This window comes from Schistocerca cancellata, chromosome 8, assembly GCF_023864275.1.
Source record: "Schistocerca cancellata isolate TAMUIC-IGC-003103 chromosome 8, iqSchCanc2.1, whole genome shotgun sequence".
NCBI classification, from domain to species: Eukaryota; Metazoa; Arthropoda; class Insecta; order Orthoptera; family Acrididae; genus Schistocerca; species Schistocerca cancellata.
The window spans coordinates 185969627-185988448 of NC_064633.1; the positions used below are offsets into that span (position 1 = coordinate 185969627).

General features: G+C 41.6%; 1 protein-coding gene across 1 annotated transcript in view; it reads left to right on the forward strand.

Annotated features, from left to right (window-relative positions):
* Positions 1-2682, forward strand: part of LOC126095458 (insulin-like growth factor-binding protein complex acid labile subunit) — a gene marked incomplete at its 5' end in the record, with an annotated part of 79461 nt that extends 76779 nt beyond the window's left edge. Inside the window, one exon of the mRNA XM_049910250.1 lies at positions 2591-2682. Within this exon, the coding sequence (XP_049766207.1) occupies positions 2591-2682 (92 nt within the window). The remainder of the gene's footprint in view (positions 1-2590) is intronic.
* Positions 2683-18822: the final 16140 nt, after the last annotated feature.

Here is an 18822-nt window from a genome sequence, read left to right on the forward strand (position 1 = left end):
CAGACTTAACAGAAACCCACTGAAGATCATTGGCCGCATCGAACTAAATGCGTTTTGGTGCTAGTTCACACATTTCTATTAATTCAGTTACAAAATGAGACTAGTATCAAAGTCGATGACACCCACGAAGTTCAGTCTACCAAGAGAACTCTCGCCTCTGTATGTCCATCTTTTCAGTAATGGTTGCTGTCTAATTTCCGAACTTATTGTATTTGGTTGCCAATTAGTTACCAGGTTATGGTTGAAGGTATCGCTATAGCAAGCAGAAATTTACTAATACCAGTATTGCTGGTTCCTGTTTGGATCAGAACTGAGGTGTAATCTTCCTACACGTCGGTCAGGAGCCTGAAGATGGCGTGGTAAATCGCCGAAACTGGTAGCCAAATAAAATAAGTTTAGAAGGCTGAAAGGTGTTTAATTGAACATCCTGAAGACAACTCCCTGTCGACAGTCTTCGGCGTCCTTGTTTGACCGCTTCTCCTAGTACGAATATTTAACGACAGCTACTGCATTTCTTCGACTGCTGCCCTGATCAAGTACTAGGAAGCAGCTGCTTGCAGATTCTGCAATAGTGAGTGAGAAAAACCATGTCTGAGGTAGAGATGGCTGCATTCATAAATGTGCATAACAAATGCGTGAACAACAGAATGCATAAGCATATTTCAGAAACCAAAATAAGTGTTGCGTTTCTTTTTTCAGACAGTTGCTACACACGTCGAATTTTGGTGTACTTTTCAGGGAGATAACAAACGGTCACGGCTATCTCTGCAACTGTTTGCAAAGTCAGCAACACTGAATGAGAAAAGAACATGCATGAGTTACAGTAAGCAACTGGTAGGTTAATTATATAAGATCGTTAATACTAACGTGAATTTCTCAGGTTCAAATTTTTGGTTGAGCATGTGTCTAAAAAGAAAAAATTGTTGAGTGATTTTGACAGCTAGGATGACACACTACTGCCTTCCTTGACCTAAAGCTTTGTTTTTATAATTTCACCTCCCATTGGAACAGTTCTGAATATTTCTGAATAATTCTCAACCTTCCCGTTGGGGGAAGAGTCTACACATAAATTTTCCTGTAATTTCTTTTCTCTCGTGAAATTCCTCGTGCCACCCAGTTCCCTACAGCTGTGTTCTGACAGGCAATAAAGCGACAAGCTCTCCTGTTGTAAACATCTTTCTCATCCTCATTTCCAGGAAACATGGTGTCGCTTCCTTATGGCTCAAATGGCTCTGAGCACTATGCGACTTAACTTCTGAGGTCATCAGTCGCCTAGATCTTAGAACTAATTAAACCTAACTAACCTAAGGACATCACACACATCCATGCCCGAGGCAGGATTCGAACCTGCAACCATAGCGGTCGCTCGGCTCCAGACTGTAGCGCCTAGAACCGCACTTCCACTCCGGCCGGCTGTCGCTTCCTTAGCTTTGTGCTGCATGCATTACATTTGTTGGCAATAATTATAATTTCGGAATCCAATTAACCACGTTTGGCGGCATGTAAGAACCCATTATGATATGCAGGTCAGGAAAGCTCTGGTTGGAGACTCACGTCACATGCTGGCCATACTGGGGCACACGTTGCTGTCCATCAGCAGGCCTCCACAACCCACCAGAGTATGCCTCAATGCTGAATGTCTTCTCCCCCAAATACACACGATCTTCCGTTACCGTGTCAGCACTACTACAGTATGAATTGTTTTCTGTGCTTAATTTTAGAATCTTTGCATGTGAGATCTGATTTCTCTAGTCATTTCTCGCTATATAGGCAAGAATCAACAAAATATTTTCGTTATATTATGAGTATGTGAAAATCTTCAAGTCACCGAGATATTGCACAGAAAAACGAAGAAAGCACCAGACCCAAATGGTTTTCTTGTCTCTGCACAATGATCTCTTTTCCTCGCCTATATTTATTGAGACGTTATAGTCCAACGAATAATCACTCCTGACTGGATAATACTGCACGTCATCTATAAGAAATGAAGATAAAGCACATATGTCAGAAGTACAGACCATATTGGTGATATGCATCCGGTGCAGGGTCCTAGGGCACGTTACAGACACGCTTACCTGTAGTTCCATAGAAAACACACATTAGGGCTCACGGAGTGCGTATAGAGTAGCAACGTGCGACTCCGACGTCACTGATGACCCTACCACATCTGAGGAGAAGTGAAACTACTGCAGGCTGTCGCAGACTATCATAAACAAGCGTAGACTAGTTTTCCCGGTAGCATTGGTCAGTTAACCCATTAAGTATCAATTTTTTTCCTTCGACCTACATTTATTTCTGTGTTGTTTGATTGACATAGAAATGAGGAAAAGTAATATAAAATAAATAAATGCAATAACCTTGAAATAAAGGATTTATTTTAATCGATCCTCAAATGGGGATCATGGTACATGCAACTTCTTTTTACATTTTCTTTTTCTTTTTTTTTTTTTTTTTTTTTGCCAGACAAGAAAACAATCAATTTTGACTCCCACATAGCACAGAGAAGACTGTTTCCTCACATTTTTCTTGCAAATTACACATTTTCGTTGTTACTCCAGTGTTATCCGCTCAACCACATGTGCGTTTCCAGACCCCCTGAGGTCAATGGGAACACGTGAGGAGGATGATTTTGGTTATGATGGACGTCCTGCCCTTTCTGGATCAGAAGCACCAGATGACTGAACAAGATATGCCCTTGCCAACATTCTCCAGAATTGAAGCAGTGGAATATTTTCATTCGACAGGTAGCAAATGATGCGAGCATTGACCAAAGCTACATTGGTGAATAATGGGAAGTACCATTTCTTACAATGAATTCTCACGTGGTATTTCTGCACATTCCAGTCCAGTTCGTCTACGCCTCCCATGTGATTGTTACATTGTGAGACTTCCACTTCTTTCTTCTCAGCTTTGCTTCTTTACTTGGCTTACTGGATTCACTGTCTCATGATTTGACAAGAGCTTTACAGAATTGTTATTCTTCCACATTACTGCCATTTCTCCATTTTCTTGCCAAATCTATAGCTAAGCTCCATTTCTTCTTCAACCTATTCTCAGATTCTATTGGACAGTTATTCATTCGGTTCATACGAGCAATTCCAGTTGCCGTTACTCTCATTTCTGAGAGCCATTTCATCAAACGGAAGCTCTGAAAAAGTTATCAAAATATCTTTTTCGTTCAAGAGTCTGCAGAAAGGAAATCATATCAACACAACTGATTTGCAGAGTCCCAGAAATGAAATATCTCTTGTATCCTTTGATTTTCCTTCATAGGCTGACATATGGTAACAGAAACCGCTTTGAGAACAGCACATGGCCCACTGTTTGAATCCACATCTCACTGGTTTCCAGCGAATGAACAGTTTTAGGTAATGGTGTTCATAATACTGTACCATTTGCTCATCAGTACTCAAGCTGAATTTTCATGAAATTATTATTCAGTAAATTCATAACGGACGAATTTTAAAATTTTTATCCCTTTCGTCAGGTGGGATTCTGTTCAGGCGTGTGTTATCATTGAAATGAAGGTGGCGCTTTATTTCCAGATATCTGTTGCGATTCATACACTGTCGTACACACCTTATATCAAAATACTCCATTCCAGAAAAGCTTTTCCTGTGGAAAAGCGTGGTATCCAGTGAAGAGTAGTATACCTATGAACTATTTTATGCATCTATTGGATAACTCATAGTTGTGATTATTATTCTGTGTAGCATATAGGACACTTTCACTGACAATCGAGTTCAGTACCTGCTCATCAAAAAATTCTTCAAAACTCCCATCAGCAGATTTCTCTTTTAGTGCTACCACCAAAATGGATTTTCGCTCTTCAATTTCTACTGTATCAGGTTAGGTTGTCGAGTAAGTCGCATCTTCTATTGTCCAGTTAGAAGTGATAATAGCTTCCGTTTTCCTGCATGTTCCTCATTTTCCTCTTCTCCATTGGCATGAATTTCCAAGGAACTTAGCACATCAGATGAAACAGTATTTTCAAATATATTTTCGTCGATATCTTCACAGGCAGACATCTCATCTACATGATATAGAGGGAGCTCGACAATGCCAATGGTCTCATTCACATCAACATATTCACCAAAAGAAGCCATGAAGTTCGGGTCATTTATATTTTTTCAATTTCCCCCACAGAAAATGTTTCAAAGCGACTCATTGTGCCTGATGAGCAAATAAACGCAAAATAAAGTTTTACATGGAAACTGCCATGAGCCCCAAATGGGGATCGAAGGACAGACAGGTGTCATGCAGAAATGAAATAAATGATCGATAAGCATCTTCCCAAACCATTACAGAACATGTCTGTACACAGATATTGGAAGTTATTTACGTAATAATATAACTTACACAGTTTTGAAAATGTGCAACTCCTGTAACGCCGGAAACGAGTGATGGCATACGCCATCAACAAAACCATTGCTTATAAAATTAAATTTATACATTTTAAGGATATGAAATACACAGTGGACTAACAATGAACACTGTTCAGTTCTAATTATGTGCAAAACTAACAAAAAACAAAGAGATGTCTTCGGCTCCCAGGTTCTCTCTCACTCATTCACATTATGTTCTACCAAGCCGTTGTTTTGGTAGAACGCAATCCTACTCAGCAGCCAACTTCTGTCATCAACTGTTGGGTCGCGTTCGGTGTTTTCAGCGAATTCACGGTTTTTCTAACGGATCCGACTCCTTCCACTGATTATCCTGCATTCGTGTGATCATGCAATAACGGGTCTTTCTGCCTCTTTGTGTACAGACATTTACGTTTGTTTATTCTGGGGATCAGTTGCCAGTCACTGCACCAATCGCCACTTCTCCACAGGTCTCCTGTTTTCGCTGCAGTTTTCTGTCATTAATAACTCTCTGTATGCCGGGGGAGTCAACTGCCCCTGCCAATCCATTTTATGCGGCATTAGACTGTTTGCCGATGATGCTATAGTCTACAGGAAAGAAGTATCACACGGAAGTTGTGAAAAGATCAATGAAGATTTGCAGAAAATAAATGCGTGGTGTAATGACTGGCAGTTGTCTCTCAATATTTATAAGTGTAACTTACTGCGTATAACAAGGCGAATATCCCCATTAATGTATGAGTACAAAATGAATGGTTAGTCTTTGGAAGCGGTAACATTAGTCAAGTATCTGTGTGTGACTATTCGAAATGATCTCAAATGGAATGATCAGATTGCACAAGTAAAGTGTAAGGCGAACTATAGATTGCGGTTTATTGGTAGATTCCTGAAGCGATTCAGTCCTTCAACAAAGGAAATAGCTTACAATACGTTAGTTCGTCCAGTCTTAGAGTATTATTCGCCTGTATGAGACCCTTACCAGTTGGGTCTGATTCAAGAGATTGAGAAGGTCCAAAGAAGAGCGGCCAGATTCGTGACTGGTACATTTAGCCATCGCGGGAGCGTTAAAAATCTCATAGAAAGTTTGAAGTGGGACACACTTGCAGACAGATGACTCGCTAAACAGAAGGGGCTGCTCACTAAATTCCGGAATCCAACCTTCGCCGAGGATTCAGAGCATATATTATTACCACCAACTTTCAAATCGCGTAATGATCCCCTCAAAGATAAGGGAAATAAGAGCTCGTAATGAGGCGTTCAGACAGTCGTTTTTCCTTCACGCCATCCGCGAGTGTAACAGGGGGGGGGGGGGGAATATGACTTTTGCGCGAATTTTGCCCTCCTTCACACACCGTTTGGTGGCTAGCGGAGTATATATGTACATGTAAATGCAGTTCGCACTACGTCTGTATTAGGAACTGCCTCCAGATAGGTGACAGTCTCATAATCGATATAGGCTCCCACTCAGAGCTTTGGGTGAATGTCAGCAAACGGAATCATACTGTAAAAATACGAGTGAGGATTGGCCATGAGTTAAACCGGATTTTTTGGGAGATATACCTTACTTCTGCAATACCTGCATGTCTGCAATCTTTCTTTGTGTAATTAGCGGTGCAACCATACAGGTTTTGGACGTCTCTATAAGTTTATTCCTTTCATAAATCTTAATCTCTTATGAATGATTTAGAATCCTTGCCTTATAAAGTGTGTTTCCCCATCAGAAACAACGAAATTAACATACCATGTCAAAATAGGAAGCGTGGAAGTAACACCCTGCTTACATTGCTGATAAACCAGCCTGGAATTTCCATTGTTTAATATGTAACATATTAGCTAGTTTCCAAAATAATTACAGCTGCTTTCTACTTCCGGAGATCGATTTCTGAGGGAATAGGTTGTTGGAAGTTTGGTGGTAAACTTTGAAACCGGTGAAGAAAAAGGATCAGTGGTAGCGTCAGCGTTCGCAACACTTCTGCGCGTGGTACCCGCTGAGCATTCTAGTAAGGGTGAATCGTTATGTCCCATTCGCTGACATCTAACAGTTTGTACCGAGAAGTTAAGAAGGATCGACTAGTGCGGGCAGATTGTCGTGCTATGTAGGTGGGCACGGCTGTTTGCGGAGCCGGCCGCAGCCGGTATTCCGCGGCTCCGGGCAGCCGCTCGCTATGCGGGTCTCGTCCCTCGCAACCCCGACCACCCCACCCTCCCTTCCCTTCCGCACCACCCCGCACACAGCTGCCTTGCTAACTTAATGTAGTTGTTTATTGAGCGCCGGCGGCGCGCGGAATGCTGATGCGGCCGCTCCTTGTCGCTATTATAGCGGCTCTCTAATCAATCTCCGTCGCGTCCCGGCAGCCCGCCGCCTCCTCGCCTTCCCTTTGTTGCACGCCACCTACCACCTACCACCTAGGGGGCGGGGCGCCGCGTGCACAGGCCAACTTTTCCACTTTCGCCTGCATCTGCTGCACCAAGTTTCCTCTCCGTCTGCCTTATCGTGCGTAGCGGAGGGGAGGAGAATACGGGACCGTTTCCTCTCTCTCCGGCAGGAGCAGGGGCTGAGACAGTTTACTTGAGCCAAAGGGAGCTCGTTGAACCATCCGCTGTCTCGTTCGGATTCTTTTCGAGGCTCAATTCGGAGTTTATACTCGAGCATTTCGACAAAAGGAAAAAAAGCTCTGAAAGGACTCTTCCTCCCTCTCTCTCGCCTCTATCTACCTATCTATCTGCACGATAATGTCATGTATTGTCCTGTTAGCAACCGGTACAAGTTAGATATGTCTTCTCCTCTGGGATACGAGAAAAACTTCAAGCTTAGCATCGAAAGCAGTTGTGCCTCTAAAATCGTAGACACTTGACAAACTCTGAACCATTAACATTTGAGAAGCATGACGTAAAGTCTTAAAGAGGTATAAATCCAGTTCAGTGAACATATACGTTGAACTGCCAGAAACTTGCACTCCAAACACGTCTCAAATAGATGGCGGCTTTGAATTCGACAAATTTCTTTCCCTTGGATATGCTATATGCTATAACTTATGGTATGAGAGGAATTTTAAAAATAGCAGAAGATTTAAATCTCTTAAACTATATAAAATAATGGTGGTATCAACATTTTCGTATGAGTATGAATGTTGGCACTTACTAAACGATGTATCAAAAGGATATAACGTTCAAAGATGAGATCTCTAAAACCGTATCGTCGACCAAGGAAAAGTGTTACGTCGTGGTATGGGAAAACTTAACCAGAACGTAAGGTAAGCAGAGCTCAAAGGCTGCAGGGAGTGAAAGCGTAGACCCAAATGAGGTTACAGTTTTAAACACAATTTAATTTTATTAAATATTAAAAAACACTTGTTCACTGGTATATACGTGTACACAATAAAAGTTTTTAAACTCCAGGCCTGAAGGGCCGCTGAACATTAACAACTGTAATGTCAGAATGACAATCTTAAGATTCAAGATAATCACGGTCTGAAGGACCCAACACTTTTGATTAATTATTGACCAATACAATAAGTTACTGAAAGAAATGACTTTAATCATTCGGCCAGAAAGGCCAATCAAATATAACCACAAATGCTGTTTTGATAATGCTACAAGAATGCAAGACCAACAGTTAATTTACTTCATTCAAAAGAGCAGTAATGACCAAAAGACAAATTCTTAGACGAAAGGTGTTTATTTTAATGAAACAAGCTAACAAGATAAAATTAATAACCACAAAGGGGTAGTGACGTCGCCACTCGGCCTGAAGGGCCTGAATATCAGTAGTAATGAATATTTGAGAATGGTTGAAGTTAGTAAGTTAGAACTTAAAACCAGCCCGTGTTCCTCACCACTAGGAAAAATTTATAATCAACTGTGCTAAGATTGCCTGCTTTAGCAATATGGCGCAGACCAGCAGAACAACTAGAAACTTCACCAACGTGGCGAATCGTCCACATAGGGCATGACAGCAACACTCTATAACACATAAAATAAAAATTACTAAAAATTGAAACACATCGTTCAAAATATAACGCCTATCTAGGCAGGAACTGTTAATGAAGCCCACTGGCCTTCGTAAATCTTCGACTCAGTAAATGTGACGGCCTGTACTAAATAATAATATCACTCAAATTGTAAAATACAAGATCGTTATTGCACTTTGGTCAGAATAAAATTTCAACCACAGATAATATTTTAGGTTCAGTTATTAAGGCACAGAGAGTTAACACTCCTTTCTAGTGATAGTTACACTTGACAATATAACAACAGATCATTGAACCGGGATTTCGGGCACGCCTGAGCCTATTAAAATTGCGAAACACCATGGCGGACGACCTTACAGCAAAACACACCCGACGACACGGGCAGAAATTGAATGGGACACATCACGTCAAGAAATTCTCACCGTTAATCCAGAAGGCAGACAAGCATTCGGCGACAGGTTGCAACCAGCACCAACTCGAGTTATGTCATTCCCCCCAGTTCTGCCATAGCAACGCGGACACGCCGCGTCTACAGATGCCACGCCGAGCTTCCTTTTCACACAGCCCGTCCAGAACGACTGCCACCGTCCCGAGTACACACGCTCGTAGCAATCACGTGCGTTCACAGGAAGTTATACCACCTTTCCCGCAACATTGCGCTGCCACACAACCGGAAACTAAACTCCCCGTCTCACTCTGGCAGCAGCACTCGATACTCTCGTCGTAGCAGGTCTCTCTTCGTAGAACGCAGCGCCCTCCGAAATTTAAAAGCAAACGGACCAATCGCGGCAGAGCAAAGCCAAGGCTCCGGAAGAAGACACACCACACCTAGGCAAAGGTGAAGATGGTACGGTTCAAAAATATTGACAGAGGGGAATGCCTCAGTTTGTGGACAATCGAAACTGTCTAATACTTCTGTTGTTGTTGTTGTTGTAAATCATGGTAATGTTAGAGAATGTTGCAGACGTACAGAAAGAATTCATGGTGAAACAAAAATAAAAAAGTAAGTTTCATACCTTCGTCAAAGAAATGTTTCTCAGAAGTTTTTCAGTGCTAGACTACGAAAGAAAAATGAAACAATTTAACTTTTCCATGGAAAGTCAATGAAGATCCATATAAAACCATGCGTAAATAAAAAGGGAATGAAGTTAGTACAGAACACATAGAAAAAAATAGATTTGAAAACGGAATAGATAAAACAAACCCAGTGACAGATGGCGGAAACTTGACAGTAAAACTGGAGGAAGAAAGGTGTAAGGAGGTCAAGGAATACCGAGGAAAATGCAGTACTTGATTTCTGTGAATAATCTATGACTGCGTAATACTGGTATCACTATAACATTCGTCCTGCCTGAACACGGTATCTGCATGACCTAACCCAACGTCCACAGTGCAGCTCCCCAAGAACAGTGCTCTCTTGAATGCCGTCAAAAATGAGCTGATTATCGGGAACGTTATCACTTCTAATGGCGCGACGCTGCATGCCCGCTGTTGTCGTCGCGGGAACGTGGTGCGTTACGGAAGATATTTTAGGGAGAAGCCCTATTTGAACAGATTTTAGTATTTTTCTTTGGTAAAATAAAAAGTAACGCTAAATCTGGTTACAGTTTTATTGCTTACAGTTTTTTTTTGGTAAGAAATCATTCTCATTTCCACATCGGACGCACCCTGAAACCGCTGCGTGGAAGGATCCCTTGCAGCCGGAACATTGGTCATCGGCCAAAATTCCCAAAGCCCTTTCTTGGATATGTAACGCAACAGTTATACATAATTCATTCTGAATATTTTTTCTATCAGCATACACAGGGTACTTTGACAAAATTAAGTGGTAGCAAAATGGCAAACTGCTGACGCAGATGTCATTTTTTTCGCACATAAAATTGAGACAAAAGCCTGTTCCAAAAATAGGCTTTTGAAAATATCGCAAAATGGCAACATACAGGTTGTTTAAAAAATATATACATTTATTAAACTTTGAGACATACGAGTATCAATACACATATTTACGAACCTCTCAAGTCCACATTACAGATGTTTAATATATCCTCCAGCAGCGACATGAACAATAACACATCGATACTCAAATTCCTCCCATACTCGGGAAAGCAAGTCCTTCGTCATGTTATGCCAGTACCGATCCGGTTCTTCAACTCTTCCAGGTTCTGTGGGAGTGGTGGTCCATAAAGAAGTCAGAGGGTGTCAAATCCGGTGACGGTGGAGCCCAGCTGAGACATGCCAAGCCGCCAGCTCATTGACGACCAATCCAACGGTTCGGTAGAATTTCATTCAGACATTCGCACAGTTGGCGACTCCAGTGAGGGGGTGCCCCGTCTTGTTGAAAAATAAAGTTGTCTTCGTGCAGCCTCGGACACAACCAGTTTTATAACATAGTGAGATACTGCTGACCGTTAACAGTTTTTCCATAAAAGAAGAATGGGCCATAAACAGATGATCGGGATATTGCACAAAACACATTCACTTTGGGAGAATCTCGTGCAAGGGTTTCTGTAGACCCCAAATTCGAACATTGTGTTTGTTTACCTGACCATTAACATAGAAAGTCACTTCATCACTGAACATGATGCGTTGTGCCAAAGTGTTATCATTGTCAATAGCACCAAAATCTCGTTACAAAATGCCACACGTTTGCGTTTGTCATCAGGACGCAGAGCTTGTAAGAGCTGTAACTTGTACGGCTTCATAACCAAACGACGTCTCAAACCACTGCAAATTGTTGTGGTAGGCAGTTGTAACTCCTGATTGGGACGACATGTTGATTTTGAAGGACTACACTGGAAAGCAGTTTGAATTCGTGTAACATTTTCTGCAGGATCACGAGGTCGGCAGGGACCCTTTCCTTTACATACACATCCTGTATCTCGAAAGTGTCGATACCATCTGCGAATGTTCCACCCACTCGGAGGATCAGTTTTGTACCTCAACCTGAAACGTCTTTGCACTGTAATCATGGAATTGCACTTCGCAAACTCGAGAGCACAAAATGGTTTCTGCCGCGGAGTAGTCATTTTAAACGTATGACGGTTACCAAGCAAAACAGAAGACAAGTCACATACAGCTGCTATTAATATAAACTATGTAAGTAGGCTGTTTATGTTTTCTTTATGTAAGTTTGATGTTTATGTTTTCTTATTGGCAACGTTACGTAGCGCTCTCTGTATGAAAATCACTGGCTGTGCTGTGTGCAGTATGTGGCTAGTTTGCATTGTTGCCTGCCATTGTTGTCATGAACTGCTATAGCTGGATGTGAACAGCAGATTGCGTTGCGCAGTTGGAGGTGAGCCGCCAGCAGTGGTGGACGTGGGGAGAGAGATGGCGGAGTTTTGATAATCTGTAAGACTGAATGTCAATTATGAATATTAAGGTAAATACATTGTTTGTTCTCTATTAATATCTTTCATTTCCTAACTATCCCTATCAGTAGTTAGTACCTTCAGTAGTTTGAATCTTTTATTTAGCTGGCAGTAGTGGCGCTCGCTGTTTTGCAGTAGCTTGAGTAGCGAAGATATTTGTGAGGTAAGTGATTTGTAAAAGGTATAGGTTAAAGTTAGTCAGGGCCATTGTTTTGTAGGGGTTATTGAAAGTCAGATTGCGTTGCGCTAAATAATATTGTGTGTCAGGTTAAGCACAGGCTTGTATAATTGTTCTAAGTGGACGTTTCACATGTATAATTGTTCAAAGGGGACGTTTCATATGGCGACCCTTAGCCTAGGATACCTCACTGGAATCTTCTGATATTTTTCTTGTAGTTTGTGTAATTAGTGTAGATTTTGTTTATTGCTAGTGCGTAATTGTAGAGAGAATCTCCTTTGTAGTTGCAGCCTTTCATTGTTGTACTGTAAAACAGTTGTGGCATGCATGTAGATTTGCACCAAGTATTTCGCAGCTGCAATTAACTAGATATTAGTTTCAGTGCTATGTTAATGTGTTCTCCTATTTTTGCTCTTCAAATTGTGTTTTTCTGTGTTATCGTGTGAAATATTGTCACAATAATGGCGTGTGAAAAACGTAACACTCGGCTCCAAAGTAAACTGAGAAACGACAGTGAAGACGAAAGCAATGTGTTAGCGCCACTGTGTAATGAGTTAACTAATGTTCAAAGTAGTAATTTGGTAACTGTGCATAGGGAAATGGAGCGGACGTCAAACAATGGCGTAGACAGTCAAACAGGTAGTGAACAGGGAAGCATTATCGATCGGTCGGTCGGCAACAGCTCGCCTCAGGAATCCGAAATGATAGGACACAATATTGCAAATACTGTAGATTCAGGTTTTGCGTCCTCACCGTTTTCTCAAATAAGTCAAGACACATTTTCAGCTTGTCAAAATGTGAATGTTGCCGGCGTAAATGCACTGCCGAAAAGAGTAGAGGAACAGATTCCAGACACTAATGCATTGTTATTACAACTAATGCAACAAATGGAACAAAATCAGAGACAGATGGGACAAAATCTTCAAAAGTTAGACACAATGGAACAAAATCTTAAAAAGTTAGACACAGTGGAACAAAATCTTAAAAAGTTAGACACAGTGGAACAAAATCTTAAAAAGTTAGACACAATGGAACAAAATCTTCGGAAGTTAGACACCACACTTGAACAAACACGTGAAGATCTAACTACTGAGTTACATAACATTGAATCGAAATGCCAAAAAGTCTGTAATGACGTAAAAACACAAATTTGTGAGCATTTTCAGCCTATTTTTTCGCGGCATGAAAATGCATTACAGAATCACGAAGCAGCCATAAAAGAGCTGCAAACTATTGTTCATGAAAATCATGAGACCTTGCAAGCTAAAATGGACTCAGTTGCATCTACCGATTCGGTTACGCAACTTGCAAAAACTCAGGAAAACTTAAAGGACACAGTAGAAAGACACATGGGGGAAATTAGTTCATTATCAGAGAAAGTAGCCGAACTTTCGGATCAGGTCACTAACTTATCTACAAAGGTAGATGATGATCTGAATGACACAAGACCCATAGCCTTCACTGACACAGAAGAGTATGAACAAATTAGAAAATTCAAACAAAATCAAAATCAAATCAATACACAGTACAAAAGAGAAATCCGGGAAGTACAAGATCAGTTGACACAGGTAATACAAGAATTACATATTTCAGAGGATACTCGCGCTCCAACACGGGAAGAGGAACTTAGAAATACGGAAAAGCCACAAAATAATAGCACAGGGCATTTCGGTAATTATGAAAGAAATTGGCAAGGTACACCGAATTTTGAGATGGAACCGCCGAAACGACGTGACAATGACCGACATGCTACTCGCCGACACGATGATTTTGACTATAAGCTGTTCATTACTACACGTAAATTCAAAACATTTAAGAATTCTGGCAACGACATTCATCCACAAGCATGGCTCCATCAATTCTCTCATTGTTTTCCTCCCAACTGGTCATTGGAGCACAGATTAGAATTTATGTGTGGCTACTTAGAGAATGAACCAGCTGTAAGAATGCGATCGGTCATTCACGATTGCCACAGTGAAGGAGAATTTTACCATGCCTTCCTCTCAGCATATTGGTCTCAAGCCACACAAGACCGCGTAAAACATAGCATCATGATGATGAAACACTTTGAACAATCTGAATTTTCCAGTCTTGTCAAATATTTTGAAGACATGTTGCACAAGAATCAGTACCTATCAAACCCATACAGCCCCTCAGAACTCATCCGCATTTGCTTAATCAAACTGCCTGAACATTTACGACATATTATTTTGGCAGGACGTTGCAAAGACGACATTGAAGCTTTTCAGGGATTGTTACAAGAACTGGAAATTGACACAGACAGTCGCGGGATGCGAAAACAGGAAAACAATCACTACAGGTCACATCCGTCTCAATTCCGTGACGACAGAAACAATAAATGGCCACGACAAACCTATTCTTACAACGTAAATCGTGACCAAAACAGACACCACCCATATGACAACCACTGGCAGAGTAATAGTTACAGGGAAAGATCACCTTTCCGCGGTAATGACTATCACAGAGACAATCAGAGAAACAGACAATATGGGAACCAATATAACTATTATCAAGGGAGACAGAATAACTTTAGACGCAACGGTCCAGCACGCAGTTACGACTCAGGCAGAAATTCTCCACCACATGACCGACAAGAAAGAAACTATCGAACCTACCGACATGACGACAGACGATATGATCGTAACGACAGACCTGAATTGCATCAGAACTGGCGAGTTTTAAACAGAGCTGGGCCCTCTGGGCAAGGCGAATTTGTGGAAGTTAGGCCTCCAAATCCCAATAATGACGCGCGCCAACAAAGAGACAATAGGCGATGACTCACACCACTGGCAGCCACAAGACGTACTTATGAAACGTCCCCTTTGAACAATTATACATGTGAAACGTCCACTTAGAACAATTATACAAGCCTGTGCTTAACCTGACACACAATATTATTTAGCGCAACGCAATCTGACTTTCAATAACCCCTACAAAACAATGGCCCTGACTAACTTTAACCTATACCTTTTACAAATCACTTACCTCACAAATATCTTCGCTACTCAAGCTACTGCAAAACAGCGAGCGCCACTACTGCCAGCTAAATAAAAGATTCAAACTACTGAAGGTACTAACTACTGATAGGGATAGTTAGGAAATGAAAGATATTAATAGAGAACAAACAATGTATTTACCTTAATATTCATAATTGACATTCAGTCTTACAGATTATCAAAACTCCGCCATCTCTCTCCCCACGTCCACCACTGCTGGCGGCTCACCTCCAACTGCGCAACGCAATCTGCTGTTCACATCCAGCTATAGCAGTTCATGACAACAATGGCAGGCAACAATGCAAACTAGCCACATACTGCACACAGCACAGCCAGTGATTTTCATACAGAGAGCGCTACGTAACGTTGCCAATAAGAAAACATAAACATCAAACTTACATAAAGAAAACATAAACAGCCTACTTACAACTAGGCTATGTAATCGTTTCTCCAATAGCGGAGCCGAGGCGCAGCAATCGATAGTTTGGGCAAAATAATACTTTGTAATATGTATATTTTTCAATACCCTGTACATTAACAGAGAAAAAGATTCAAATGGCTCTAATCACTATGGGACTTAACATCTGAGGTCATCAGTCCCCTAGACTTAGAACTACTTAAACCTAACTAACCTCAGGACATCACAAACATCCACGCCCGAGGCAGAATTCGAACCTATGAACGTAGCAGCAGAGCGATTCCGGACTGAAGCGCCTAGAACCGCGAGGCCACAACGGCCGCCCATTAACAGAGAAATGTTTAGAATACCGACATCAAATTGCAATCAGAGCCGTATGTATCGTTCTCAAGTTACATTTCCCGCAATTTTGAAAACAAAGGTTTGGAAAAAAAAACGTGTTAAAGTTTTGGATAAAATTTTTTGTAGTTAAGTTAGACATACCTCTAGTCAGCGATTCCTAGACCATACATCAATTCTTCCAGATCCAAAACGAGATCTTCCTCGATCTTATTCCTCACCATGGTGGTCCTGCGGGCTAATTTGGCAGGTTCTGTCATCCATTGTTGTGCTCGCTCGGTAGGCCTTTCGTCCACTTTCATGCAGAAATTGTAACATTGATCTGATCTCAAGTTCAAGCACGTTCACAATTTCCATAATGCCCATTAGGGCAGCGGTGTAAATGAGATGTCGATTATTTTCTCCTGCTGTGAATGGTTTTCGGAGACACTTTCTTACAAAGTGCCCTCTAACTGGATACCGCAATTTCAGACGGACTTGGGATGAACACTCCTGTCAGTCATACATCCCAGACAACATTTTGAAGTCAAGAAAAAAATCGATTTCTTATCATTTTCAATGAGGTCTAACCCCTTATGGTGAATCACACAGGCAACGCCACGGCACGTAAAAGGATAAATACAATGGCTTAAGCTGCTTTGATGAAGGGCAGAATATTATAGTCCTACGCATGGGAACGAGTACGTCGGAAACAACGAAGCTGGTCGGCTGTTCGCGTGCCACTGTCTTGAGCATCTGTGGAAAGTGGATCAAGGAAAGTGTGTTATACGTCAACGTGTCACCACGGAGCGTGGAGATCGGAGGCTTGCCCGCTCTGTAAACAAAGATCGGCAGTGATCTGTGGCATATGTGATGAAAGAGCACAATGCTGCTGTGGACACGTTTCGAAGCACCCATACGTGCTCTCATTTCGACCCAACGAAACATGTTACCGTAACAGGCACGGGATCGTCAAAAATGGACCTTGGGTCAATGGAACCTTGTCGCCTGGTTGGATGACTCACGTTCCTAGTTATACCACGTCGATGGTCGTGTCTGGATACTCCGGCATCCAGGTGAACGGTTCCTCGATACATGCACTGCGGTAACGTACAGGTCGGTGGAGGCAGTAATACAATGGGGCGAATTCATCTTCACTTCCATGGGACCTGTGGTGGTAATGTAAGGCGTTATCACAGCGTGGATTATGTGAACATTATTACAGACCACCTATATCTTCTTATGTTTGATGCGATGGCATATGCCAGTAGGGTATCCATCCACAAAGCCACTGTCGTGTTACGGTGTTTTGAAGAGCGTTACAGTGAAGTCACGATGTTTTGATTACCAGATTTGTCTGATCCGAACCCAATGGAATACATTTGGGACGCTATCTGGCGACATCTCCGCGTTCACAAAACACTGGCATCTAATTTACGCGGCTTGCGTAAATCCTCCGGAAACATACCAAGAACTTACGAAATCCATGACACTCTGAATTGTTACTATGCTACTATCCAGAGGTGGACCAAGACATTATAAAGCGAGTGGCCGTAATGTTTTGGCTTATTAGATTAGATTGTCGAATGCTAAGGTGCAAAGTAGTGGATTTCCCAGTCCAGTAGCCGTTGTCGAGATTGGATGAAGAAAAATGAAGACTTATCCACTGTTATTTTAAATTATTTTTAGGTGTCGTTAATTATCTTGATAGATGAGCTGATTGAACTACAGTTCAAGGGAGCAGTGTAGCTTTGGTTACAGTCAGAGTCGTCGTAGAGAAGAAAGTTGACGGAAGAGGATGGTTTAGAGATCTCTGTAGAGTGAAGGTATTACAGGAATTAACTCTGAGCGGAGAACACCGGGGAAAATCTGTTATCTGACTTTGCACACGGGAATCACAGCCTCAGAGATGTTGACGCATTCTATGAAGATGCATCGAGCTCTACGAAAGAAGTCTGTTGCTATGTGAGAAAAGAAAGAAAAAAATTGCCTCTTTTCCCTCATTTCTTTGTGAGGAAATGTGGCTGAAGTCCATTAACAACGCGCCTATTAACGGTAAATGCCCGCTCATTAAAAATCTCATTAAGTAAATAAATGAAAGGCGACGTCCCGAGGCCCGTGCGAGCTTCGCCTGCGGCCATCAATAAGGCCGCCTATGTATCTCAGCCCGCACTCTGTGGGTGGCGTGCAAGCCAGAAGCTGGACTGGCGCTAACTCCGAAGAGGCTAGTGCTGTGCACCCGCCACAACCGGCTACGAGTGTGGGATGATAACCCTTGTAAAGGAACAAAGAATAACTGTGTGCACTATCTGTTCCTCTGTGCAGTCGATATTATATTTGACCATAGATAGTCCACTTCCCCCATATTGGGCAGGTAGGTGTTGTTAAACATTCCAGTCTCATTCCCTAAAACACCGGTGCCTTCTTCATTTCACAAAAATATCGCATCATCAAATCAAATTAATTAAGTAGTGGTAATTATACTCGCCATCTTTTTCTTTCCACAACTTTAGTTTACAGGGAGTGGTACACAAACTCTCGACATTTCTTCCAGCATTTGTACAAATTTTGGTGCGTGACATCTTCCCAATCCCAGCTTTTCTTCTCCTCCTACAGATTTACTGTTGCTAACTATCGTATCCCTGGTCTTTCTCTTGGAAATTCTACGTAAAAGGATTTTCTTGTAGTTTTCCATTTCTGCATTATTGTCAAAAATCATATCTTTGCAATATGCACATTGGTATCTCAGCTACGGGTAATTTGAAATTATCTTCGTTCCTGTTTCTGTCGTAACTGATCTCGTCTTTTTCTATCCTGTGATTTAGTGCGCCAGATTTTGAGTTTTGTAGCTTGGATTTTTCAATTCCCCTTGAGGCAAATACTTCTAGTCCATAGGTCACAGTTCATACGAAATAAGTAATTGTGTAGAATACTTTGTCGTCACGGAGCCTGCTCTCACTTAGCCGTTGAACGGGGAGTCATTTTTGTGCTGTATTAGTATTTTCTGTTCCGTTATAATTTCTAGGCTATGACACTGTTAGGTATTTGAGGGTGGAAATTGATTTTAGTCTAGTGTCATGAAAAAGGATACAAATTTGATTGTCATTCCGACTGACTTGATTTTGCTTATTTCAAAATACGAACACACACATTCGTTATTTTTAGCATTAAGTTTATCTATGAAT